The sequence below is a fragment of the Apteryx mantelli genome, chromosome 7, assembly GCF_036417845.1.
Source record: "Apteryx mantelli isolate bAptMan1 chromosome 7, bAptMan1.hap1, whole genome shotgun sequence".
Classification (NCBI taxonomy): domain Eukaryota; kingdom Metazoa; phylum Chordata; class Aves; order Apterygiformes; family Apterygidae; genus Apteryx; species Apteryx mantelli.
The window spans coordinates 31,718,910-31,731,074 of NC_089984.1; the positions used below are offsets into that span (position 1 = coordinate 31,718,910).

General features: G+C 43.0%; 1 protein-coding gene across 1 annotated transcript in view; it reads left to right on the forward strand.

Moving 5' to 3' along the window:
- Nucleotides 1–12,165, forward strand: part of SORCS3 (sortilin related VPS10 domain containing receptor 3) — a 315,056-nt gene that overhangs the window by 189,406 nt on the left and 113,485 nt on the right. Inside the window, exon 5 of the mRNA XM_067300219.1 lies at nt 9,947–10,020. Coding sequence (XP_067156320.1) covers nt 9,947–10,020 — 74 coding nt within the window. The remainder of the gene's footprint in view (nt 1–9,946; nt 10,021–12,165) is intronic.

Genomic DNA, 12,165 nt, shown 5'->3' on the forward strand with positions numbered 1-12,165 from the left:
GTGTGCAGTGTGGGGTCCCCAGGAGCAAACAAGATGCTCCTGCTGAGGTGAGAGGGCACGGAGCTGCCTGGCGCGCGGTCGTGCCGCATGGCCCCGCCGGGTGTATCCATGCGACCGGAGGAACTGCTTAGCACAGACCTTGGGCCAGAAACTGCCTGATGATTTTAAGCTGAGGAGAAGCTGGGGATAGGGACTGGCCTGTCTCAGAGGGGGAAAAAAGTCAGCAACTGTCAGAGCTGATTCAGTCTTTTGCCACTGTTAAAGAGCTGATCCTAGGGAAAGAGAGAGCGAAGCAGCAGCTGGGGAAGACAGGAGCAGCCTGCAAACCTCCTCTGCCTCTGGCTGAGCCTGTTGACTCAGGCTTTCTGGCCCGTCAGTGGAAGAAAAAATAGTAAAAATCTTCTCCGGTGCACCTTGTAGATCCTGGTAGCAGGAGTTAGTGCTCTGCCAGCTCCCCCCCATTCTGATCTCTTCACTTGCCGGTGTTGTCCCTCCCTTTCCCGTTCCAGATCCCGAATCGCACTCTGCTCTGCGCTGCTGCTGCAGGAAGCTCAGCTCCCAGGCACTGCGTGCTTCGCACCCCATCTCTTACTTGTGTCTCCACTTTCAGGCTCTGGAAATAGGGGATTTTTATTATTATTATTATTTTTTTTTCTTTAATGTCTTTTGTTAACAAGTCTTACTGAAGCCCAGACTTTCATCAGAAAGGGATCAGGTCGGTGTCAACAAATTGCTCAACTTTAGTCTTCCTCCAGACTCCAGAGCTCTTTCTGAAGTGGTTAAAATGGCATGAAGAAGGGAACAAACAAGCTATCAAAAGCTTAGCTTTCCCTTAAAATGGCATTTCTATTTATAGTACCTTTTGCAAATTATTAAAATTAGTCTATTTAGACATGATTGAGATGATGTGTTTTGACTGACCAAAATAAAAATGTTCTTTTCCCCAGACTTTCAGTTTAAGAAAAAAAAATTTGAAAGTAACTTTTCATCCCAGTTCTGAATGACTCCAAAATTTTTGGGTTGGGAGAAAGGGGGAAAGAGAGAGACTGTTTTTCACCTAGGTGTGAAACATTTCTTAACTCCTTTAGTGATAACTCACTTATGTCACTGCTCCTGTTGCAGCTGTATCTGCAGCTCTTGTTCCATTACAAACAAGTCTTTCGGTGAAAAGCAAAAGAGAGGCTGTGCTCTCAGCAGAAATGGCAGTCTTTGGCTGAGTATGCTCAGTACCAATTAAGCTTAAGAAAAATTGAAGTGCAACGGATTTTGAGTGGGCATTATTATTTTTTTCACCAACTTAATCCAATTTCCTCTTTTTCTTGGACATGAAGTGGAGAAACAGAGAGAGGCAAGTCTTGCTTTGAGCATTAGGTTTGAACAAACTCCAGTGCTTCGAGTGGCACCATCAGGCGAAAGCACTTTTTTAACAGTAAAACCTTGAACATGACATCAGTGCATTGCCTTGCCCTGCCTGGTTTCTTTATAAGCCAGGTGTGGGCTGAACTGTATGGTTACAATTTTGAACCAAACGTTCTCATTTTCTGTGGTTTTGCACAGAAGATCCCGACCAGTTTCCTATAAGAATGACTGGAGACCGTTTCCTTCATCCTAAGCCCCCCTTTTGCCAGCCAGCATGTGAAATATTCCAATAACAGCTTTTAAAGCATGAAGAGAACCTCCTATCTTCTGATACAGTCTTTCTGTATAAAACAGATGAGGGAAATGCATGCAGTTTTTAATTTGCCTGGACTGGTTTCTCATCAAAAGGGTGTATATTCCCTGCGCCATTTCCACTGTGCAGCATCTGTGGGGAGCGAGCAGCTCTAGTGGGTCTCTGACATGCACCAGGCAGTGGACACGTTCTCTCTCAGTATCTAAGACAATCTGGCTGTACCATGTTAGAGAGGAGTCTTGGGCTCTAATGAGTGCTCTCGATGCAGCCTTTAATCACCTGGAAAAGAAATCAAGACAGAGACATAAACCGGTCCATTTGTTTTCATTATAGTTACTGGTTTTTACAACTCTGTGTAAACAAAGCCCATAAATAGGCTGCTGGTAGACTTCTTTCTCCTAAGCTCAGCTCCACCAGCTGCTACAAGAATCTTTTGGCTCGGGAAGTGGGATTTATTTTTAGGTTCTTGAGCACAGGAACAAGGACCTGAATTGTGATTTCCAGCAGCCTGTGGCAAGAGAAGACAGCAAGGAGCTCTCCTTTTCCTTCTCTAATGGTCCAGAAGCATTCACACCTTCAGATTTTGGCTCCTCTAGAGCCTCAGCAAAGCAGGGTGGCAAGGAGAGATATTTTCCTGGGAGGAACTGGAAGGAGCAAGTGCAGATGGTATCGTCACTTGTGAGTTGGTTGTCATCCTTGAATGCAGTCCATCGTACTGTGTGAAAGAGAGCCCCTTTTACAGAAGGTGTTGCTCCTGAGCCGACTCTAGTCATCCAGCTGAGACATAAATTAGACGTAAGACCTGTCCCTGTTGCGCTGCAAGCAACATGTCCTGCCTCACAGGAGGACCTGAGAAACGGAGCTGTGTAGGCCCTGCAGCTTAAGTGCTATACTGGTGCTGGGAACGGGAGAGGGATCCAGCTGCTTTCAGAAAGAGGCGCATGGCAGGAGGATAAGATGCAAACTATGATTTGGAAGTAGGACATGTTTCTGTAGTACCAGCTGCTGTCTTTATGGCTATACCGCATCTATCCAGTCTTTCTTCTCATCCAGTTCTTCTTACTTCTGTCTTTTTTCTTTTGATGCTCTGCTCCTGTGAGATTTCCCAGCCTGGTCTGCTCCTAAAGGCACTGCAGCTGCTGGCTGCAGAATTGTTGCGTGGGGTCTCTGTAAGTGGTTTTAGCATGTGGGGCCGTGAGAGGGAGGAAAATCAGTTTTACAACATTTCAAATGGAAAAATGAATATGGGGAAGCGGATCATGTGTTGTCAGTCCTGGTTGGAAATCTCTGGGCCAGTCTTTGTTGTTGAGGAATTTATTATCCCATCTTGAATTCCTTGAGGATTTGGGAATGTGGGGTTTTTTGTTTTGTTTTGGGTTGGGTTTTTTTGGCATGAATGAGGAGTAATAGAGGGAGCTACTGTCACAGAGATCCAGCTGGAGCTAAAGGAAGGACCTTTAGTAGTTCAAATGATGAAATCCTGAAACAGAAAAAAAGAAAGACTGCTTTGAAATTTCTGCAGTTATTTCAACAAGTGGGGAACATGGTGACTAGATAAATCTGATTGTTAGGGGCATCTCACAGTTGCAGAATATGAGAAAGGGTCATTTTAGAGTCAAATAAAAGAAGTAAGAGATAACAGGGAGAAATGCAATTATTTCTCGTATCCTTTCGCTTGCTGAAGCATAGTTATCTCCTACAATACAGACTCCTTTGTTTTATTTATTTATTTATTTATTTATTTGCTTTAGTAATTTTTCTAAATAGGGGCAATCTTATTAAACCCTTCCTATGTCTAATTTTAATTGTGGAAAATAGGATCTGTCTTTGTAATAGACGAAGTGGGGATCATCCATCTATTCAATGCAGAATGTAGTTTCAAGATATTGCAAAATAATTCTCCTGCAGTATCTAGCTGCTCAGTCTGCCCTTAGAAAAAGCTTGGTGTTGTCATCTCCTGAATCATTTTCATTGCAGTTTGAATTTCCTGTGTACATCTCTCTTCCTCCACATGGTGGGTCATCTCTGGTAGTTATCAGACATGTCGTCTTTGTTCTCTATTCTCAAGGCTGAAAAGTGTTTAAGTTTGATCCTCCAGAAAGTTCATTTTCCTTCCAGGAATGAACCTTCTGAAGTATTAGTGATGTCCTCTTATTCCCCTTTTGTAATTTCATCCTTAACACAGAAGTAGAGAGAGAAGACGGTTTTCTGAGTGGTATACAAATTTTTCTCAGTTTCTGAGCTTCTGAAATTTTTCTAACAATGTGGTCTTTTTCCCTCTGGAAAGAGAATTTAAGAGCCTGCAGAAGACTTGCTTTTCTGAATTACTCTTTGCAGATTCTTTGCATGCGGTCTGATTTCCTACAGAAAATGTTGACCTAATTTTATTTTTCTTCTGTCCCAGTTTGAATTTTTGGCAGAACCCCCTCTCCCCCCCCCCCCATCTTGTAGATTTTTCCCACCAGCTCTGGCTGAGGAGGTGTTAGTTTGCTTTTGTGTTATTCTGGGATCAGAGCCATCTTTTCATGTAAGCAATCCAAGCAACTGCTCGGGATCATGCCCTTTGGAGGTCACGGCAGGCCTGGCTTGTCTGCCCCTCCTCTTCCATCATGTTACCATGTGTCAGCTGCTGCCCAGTAATTACCACTGTGCCAGCTCTCACCCTGCTGGATTAATATGAATGCATCTTTCCATCATCAGCTGGTTGTATTGTCTGGTGGGAAGTCTAATTTTGTGTGTAATAAATGAATTGTTCCTTTAAATGCATATAGTCCAGCTGTTCTTGTTCACTTTATCTAACACCATTATTTGCAAGATCCAATTGCGCTCCAGGGTTGGCAGGCGGTCAGAAAACTGCTGAGATTCTCTCCAGATGTTTGCCCAGGCCAGGCTAGTAGCACTGATTTTATAGAAACAAAGAACCTTTGATTTTATCTGGAAATAGGGTTTTCTACGTATGCTCATCATGCTCTAATTATTCTTCTATGTTTGAGCAAGAAGGTCTACAAATACCACAGCTCTCTGAATTTCTTCAATCTGTTGTCTGTTGTTTGTCTATCTATGCATAACGCTTTCAGTGTGCCGCTTGCTGTGATAAAGTGTACCCAGGCTATGGGATGCTTGGCTCTTCTTCAGCTCTGGCTGAACCTTCAGTCTTCTGCCTGCTTCCCCCATGGAGAATGGGCAGGTCAGCATGGGAACAGGAAACCTAACATGAAATTCATCTCGCCTAAATTGCCTGCCTGCCCCCCATGGAAGGCATCTCCCTCTGAACTAGCCACTCTGAACTTCTTTTAGTATCTGTGGAGAGAAATGGAGCCTTCTAGGGCGCGAACAATAAGCAATTTCAGAAATATACCTTAGTGTGGGAATTGTTCTTTAGAAGTGCCTGTTTCCCTCCGGCCTGTAAACGAGCCCTGGTGACCAGCTCAGAGGTGGGTGAGTAACACTAGGGTGTTGAATCTCTTCCTGTTGGGTCCAGGTTTTTCCCTTGTTGTTCAGTCTTCTCCCCTATATCGATAAGTGGAATTTAAACAGGCCGGCATCTCCTGATGATCCAGTTCTGAGAAGCTGGACTTCTTGAGCAAAATCAGCTTTTTATGTTTTTTTGCCAGATCCCTCTGGGAAAATAGACAGAACACCCAAAACAGATGATCCCAGCCCCAAACAAGATCATCCAAGCAAGCAGGGTGTATTGCCTGTGAGTTTGTCCTGGAGAACTGCAACAGCACGGAGGCGTTCTTCCTACGCGGCATTGCTTGGGTGCGCGTAACGCCTTGCCTTCCAGCCCTGTAATTGCGACAGTGTTTCTTGTGTGTTGCCTCTGCTCCTGGTGTCCGATGTGAGTGACATCAGGGATAAAGCCCCCTCCTTAAGGGTCTTGCTGTTTATCATTCACAAATGTTACTAATATTAGATAAAATGTTTCAAGTGCTTTTAGAGTTTGAAGAAGGAATATTCCGCCTATGAATGCCCTTGTGATTCAGAATAGTGCTGAGCAAGGCAAGCGTGAGCTAAGGTTCTGGCCTATGGCAAAGTCAAGCTGTATGTTATTTGGGCTGCCAAAGTCTCTCCTCACACAGATTGCGGGTTCGTGGTTAAATGCAGGACTCTGTCAGTGGATGTGATGTCTGGTGTTATGCGGAGCAGCGTGCTGCTGTTTGGAGGAACATATGCAGCAGTCTTGATTTATGGCCTTTTTTTTTTTTAAACTTCAGCTCTAGCTAGACATCTGAATGTAGCTAGATTTCCCACAGTGCTCAGCACCCGTTAGATCTCGTGGTTCTCAAGGCTGTGACGGCACTGCTGAGCTGGGGTGACTTCAAGGCCAGGCGTGAAAGCAGAGGTGCTCTTGCATCCTGTGTTAGGCTGACCAGGCTGCTACTTTCAGGGTAATACCTCAGGTCCTCCATCATGCCTGAAGCGCTTTAAAATGTATATGTTTTTGACATACAGTGCTGGCCCCATCACCTTCCTGAATGGCATCTGTCCTGGGGCAGTGTCATATGCCTGATTGCGGGCAAGCAGGAACTCTAGGGTCATTCCTAATAAAATCCCCCTGTTGCCTGCTGCAAGGGTAGATGGGATTTATAAGCATCATTCAGGTGGGCTCAAAAGGGAATTTGAACATCAGGTGCCTGTTCTCAAAAGCACCACATCCTTCAGGACACTGCTGGAACGTGGCTGTTGGGAGAGGTGCAGAGGTAGCCAGCAGCTGCTGGGACCGGCTGAGTGCAGTGGCTGTGTTTACTGAGGTGCCTACGTGGTAGCTGTAGGATGCAGAGTTTATTTGCATGTTAAAAACTGAATTTTGTCACCCTTGCCTCAGAGCCAGGACTTTGTCCTTCTGTTTTGGGTCCTGCTCCTGAACTGTTGCCTAGTCAAGTCCTCTGTGCGCCTCTCTTCAGCTGTTTCAAGTCATGAGAATGAACTTTCACTGAGGACCAACCCAGACGAGTATTATGACCCATAATGGAGTTAATTTTCCATTAATCAGAACAGCTCAGCTGACACACGGGATTTGCAAAAAGGGCATACCCTAATGGTGCACCCTCATGGTACACTGAAATCCATCCATCACGTGAGCCGATGTGAAGTGCTCTGGGAGGTAGAAATGCCAAAGATTATTTGTCTCTAAAGAGCCAGGGCAGAGCTCTGAAAAAGGAAAATCTTGGCACTGAACAAACCTCATTTCCTTCCATCAGATGGTATTCAACCTCAGGGCAAATTAATCTCTACTGAAATCTGCTGTACTTGCCGCTAAATTTGTTGTCTCCTCTAAAAAGCATCTTTTAGTGGGAGAAGGGAGGTAAACAGAAGGTATATATATGATCAATTTTATGCCTACAAAAAGTCTTTATTGTGTGCTTTATTTAGTAATTCAACGTTAAGCTTTACATTTGCATCTGTAAATAATAGTATACAAGTGAACAAGGCCAGAGATGGCTGTCAGCAGCTTGGTCTGTCATACAGCTTCAAGACTCAATCATTTTGCTTCTGTTTAAAATTCAAAGTAGATGCCTAGAATAAATAGGTGAATAAATAAATAAAAGTTCTTCAAATGAATAATATCCTCCTTATCTCTTTATCTGAATTCACCAAAAGGCTGCAAGTTCAATTTAATTCTTCTATCATCCGTCAGCTTGCAATCTAATAGAAAGAAGAAAAAAAAGAAAAAGCAGTACTTGGCAGCTGGGCTCTGGTTCTTAACTTGATAGAGAGAAGGATGTTCCTTGAATGAGACACTGTGGGAGGGATGAGTAGCTGGAAAGAGATTGTGCTTCTTGCCACTGAGCTGTCTGCAGCTACCGCTGTCGTGGAGCTGCAAAAGAAAAAGAAATGCTAGGGGCAAAAGATAACAGAGAATCTAAGGAAATGGCTGTATTTTGCTAATCTTTTTGCTCTCATGGGGAGAATGGTTAATCTGTTCCAAAATACAGTAAGGATGCCAGACCCACTTGCTTGTGAACGGGAGTTAACTGAGGCTACGCTGCCTGGAGCCAGTGAGTTGCAGAGCACCGTGGCTGGGTCTGCAAGCCGTACACGCCGTCAGGAAAGGGAAGGGGTTGCCAAGTCATCTGACAGGACTCAGTCCGTGTGCAGAGGTCCCTGCGTGTGTAAACCCACGTCAGGCGGCCCGAGGAATGTTGCTGCCAGGCACCGTGCTAATGTTAAGGCAGAGCTGTAGTACTGCAGAGTTTTGCCTTCTGGACCGTGGATTTTCAATTATTGGTTTTTAAAATTTTCCTTAATCAGGATGTTCTCTCAGAAGGTAGTTTTTTTAATATTGATGCTGGCTTCATAAGCCTGTCCTGGAATTTGTATAAAGAGTTTTCTTTTCCTAGCTCCTTTAATTAAAAAAGAAGTGTGATGCTTTATTTTTTATCTACTGAGAATTCCTTTTGGGGCAGAGATTTCTCTACTGGCTTTTGTAGACTTATCACTGTGATAAGTGACCAGAAAAAGCAGAGGAGGTCCAGATAATGTATAGTTATTTGGTGCTGTATCTTATCTAGTGACAGAGTCAAAGAAATAAGGCTAGATAGGACTACTCAGATCATGTCTGCTCTCCTGAAGACACAGGGCAGAAAGTCTTACCTAATAATTCCTACCACAAGCCTACTGGTGTTGGCTGAAGTGAAGCCTGCGTAAGTGGGAGCCCATCTTGACATGAAGTTTGGAAGACACCTGCTTCCATCTGTTTTGCCCTGATGTGCTTTATTTGCTGGCAGCTCAACTTGTCAGTGGTAGAAATAGGACTTCACATTGGCAGAAATACGATGGGCTAATTCTTTTGCCTTTACACAGCCCAATTGCATCAGAAATTTGATAGGGTCTGAACTGTAGCTTTTGACTTTCCTTTTGCTAGGTATACAGCGCAGTGGTTTGATTGCAGAGGTGAGTGCAAACACAGTAAGAATTAATCAGCTGCTTCAGACACTGCTCAAACAGCCCTGCCCCATCGCTGTTGATAGAATTGTTCTATGGGCCAGCTGTGGTCTGCCTGCTGGATCTCTGCGGTCGCAGATATTACCCATTAAAGAAACTAATATTCAGTGCAAGCACATACAGCTTGTCTTTCCAGCCACACGTAGCCATCCATCACAGCTGTTCCACAGTACATATCACTAGATTGTGAACCCTTCTAATCTGAACATGGACCTGTCTCCAATTCATAAATCCAGATACTCAAAATCAAATGCACAGCCTTTACTTACATACTGTTGTTTTCCCATTAAGGACTTACAGTTTGGATATTACAAACATAAAAGTTTCTTGGCTCTGTTGTCTACCTTTTTAGCATGCAATCAACCCTCATTTTATTAAGCTGGAATTTATTTTAGATGAAATTTATTTGAAATCCTGTTCAAAACACTGCCTTTATTTATTTCTTTGTGATCTAGTTGTAAAGCAGAGAGGCTATTTCTCAAAGTGAATTTTATTTCTGAAAAAACAAAATTGCTCAAACTTGGAGGAAAGGCACTTGCATATGATTTGATTATGAGTGAGTGCATTGTGAGTGATAAACTAACTATATGGAGAATGGTGTTGTTTGTGGTATTAAGCAGAGTATATATAAAAAGCCTATGTGTGAGACTCAGTCTAGAGTTGCATGGAAGTTTGGTTACATTACAACTGTGCCATTTGTTAGCCAGGAAGACACAAAATGAGCATTAGATTGAAAATTTGCCTTTTAAGAAGAGTCACTTCACTATCTTGAACATTTAACTACTGAGTAGATTGATTTCCAACTTATCTCAAAATTTAGACCTTGTTCTGAACATAGGAGTTGTAAATTAGGAACAGTTTCCTTTTCTTTCCCACACGGAAGAGAGATGTTATCTTCACCCTAAAAAGAATCACAAGGAAGCCCATAGTCGGGCTAACTAATCTGATTTGCCTTTCATCCCATTTGATGTTAGGAATTTCTATGCCATCAATCACTAGCTTCCTGTGGGGCTGAAAAAGCCAGGGGAGCCGCCAGCTTTGTCATATGGCAGCAGAAGTGAATGTGTTGACAGCTGAAATCAGGAAGCACAGAAATATGTGAAAAGTTTTTGGAAACACCAACCTGCTTTTGAGCCTCAGTAGTTCAGTCTGGGTTAAATGTGAGAGGAGGAGATTGCCTTATTAGCCTTCCCCAGCAGCGAGGTTGATGGATAACTGTGCAGGACAGTCCATTCCTGCTCCTTGAGCTGATTTTAATCCTTGATGGAGCAGCAGTCCTTTTTCTTCTTCCTCAAAATTTATTCTCCCTCTCTTTCTGTCTTTCAGCTGTACAGCTCCATGGACTTTGGAAGAAAATGGCAGCTCATGCACGAGCGCGTCACTCCAAACAGGTTTTACTGGTGAGTCATGCCTTCTGGCTCTGCTTGCTTTGGGCAGTTCAGTGAGGGGAGAAGGGCATCTAACCTTCAAGGGATGAATTGTTTTACCTGGGCACTAAATATGCCCTTGGTTTTGGTCCGGATCAGTGTCATGTGCTCAGTTCATAGTACGTATCTTGCAGTCTGATAGCTGAATGTCTCCACGTTTGCGCGTCTTTCTTGTCTGATATCAGTGGTGTCTTGTGTAGGTAACTGCAGATCTTTTGATAATTACGGAAATCCTACTTCACCATTTGTTATAGAGCTACTTAGAATAACACTGAAAAACTGCCCCAGTGCTTCAGTGGCAAAGCTACAATCATTAGACTTCCTATTTTTCAATCCTTTAGAGTGTTAGTTTAGCCTACCACAGAGTCTTAATGCAGAGCCAGCTGCTCCAAATAGTCCCTGTATGCCACCCTTGGGAGAAAGGATGACTCAGACTCCAGCTTTGAATCACCCTCTGAGGAGCCAGTTTCTTTCTGTTAAGATCACAGGATGCACATACTGTTTGCTAAAAATTTGCTTTGTGACTGTCCTCCTTTCCTCTTCCCAAGTGTCAGACTCCAAAATTGGGAGACTGTCTTAAAAGCAGGAGATTAAACAAATGGTGTTCTCTCTCCAGGCTTATCCATTTCAGATGCTGCTTTTCCAGACTTCTCTCCACCATGTGAAGGCCAAGAATTGATTCTAAAGAGAAAGAAAGAAAAAAAAAACCAGCACTGTTCTTCTGTAGTTGAATCTAGGAGTTGGGGCTTGAATCAAGGTCTCAACATTGTACTACATGCCAGATGATGGGGGTGTGTGAGTGTGTAGGAGTGCTGTTTTATAGCATCTGTGTATAATTTAAGAAATGTCTAGCCCTTAAGATCAGAAATGATGGTAATGTTAAGGAACTAGAGTCTCTTATTTTGAAGGGTCAAAGATAAAAAGGACTTGGATGATTTAAGATTTGAGTCCTATTTGCAAAGCATGTCATTTGTACTTTAGAGTCAATTTCCAATGGAAATTCCTGTGTGTCATTAAAAAATCCCTGAATCCAGGCCCCAAATACCTACAGATTGGATATGCAGTGATAATTCCACACTTTTCAATGGAGATAGACACGTCACAGGATTTTTAGATAGTCTAACTCCTTTTGTAAATCTCTCTAATCAGCTTTAGACTCCCACATTGATAGCATGACTTTCTGGCACCAAGTCTGGAGATTTCCCTCAGTGTGTCTGTGCATTTTGGACAGTGAAAAAAGGTTTGAGCATCTAGATCTTTTGGAAGGAAACTGTTGGGTTCCTAAGTCACATAGACCTGCAAAATGTATCAGAGGTTTAGATCCTTTTCTGACCATGTCACTGTTTCATATTTCCACAGTGAAGGAAGGGTGGTTGTATTTTTCAGGTTCTGGTGATAGGTGGTTGGTTGACCCAACTATCCAAAATCCTTTCACCATTCATGCTGAGTGCTGTCAGCCATATCCATCTTTTTTTACACATGCATTACAGTAAAATATCATGTTCAATGAAAAGGAGGGGAAAGGGAAACAGTTTTTTAATCAATCTAATCAGCTTCACAATTTCCTTGACAAAACACCCTTCCTTGGGTTCTCTGGGTGAAATGAAAAGGGAGGACCCTCTTTGCCATCCAGTCATTATCCAAGAATTGGTTTATAAAAGTGGCTTATTTGATATCTCTCCCTTTCTCTAAGTAACTGCCTTTGTCTTTTTCTAGTGCCACAGCAATTGTGTTAAATGGGCTTGTTTATGTGTATGGGAATTTCTTCAATATCCCATAACGCAAGCCAGGACAGATAAGCGGTAAGAACGCTCATGACAAAGATGAGTGTAGATGCTCTCTCAGTGCATCCTTCTGTGTCTGCATAGAATAGCTGGTCCTGTGAGATAGCTGTACCCAGCCTTTCAAAGAGCGTGGCTGAGTTTGCTTAGAAGGGCGATTTTCTTGGAGAAGAATGCTTAAAGCTGACTTGGGAACAAAACTGACTCTCTTTCTAAAGGAGCTGCTGTTTTATATTTTTTTTTTCTAATTTCATGTAATAGTGATTGATGGAAGTTACCTGTTTATCTCAGACCATTTGACACCCAAACCTGGAGATAGTTGTCCACAATCTACCTG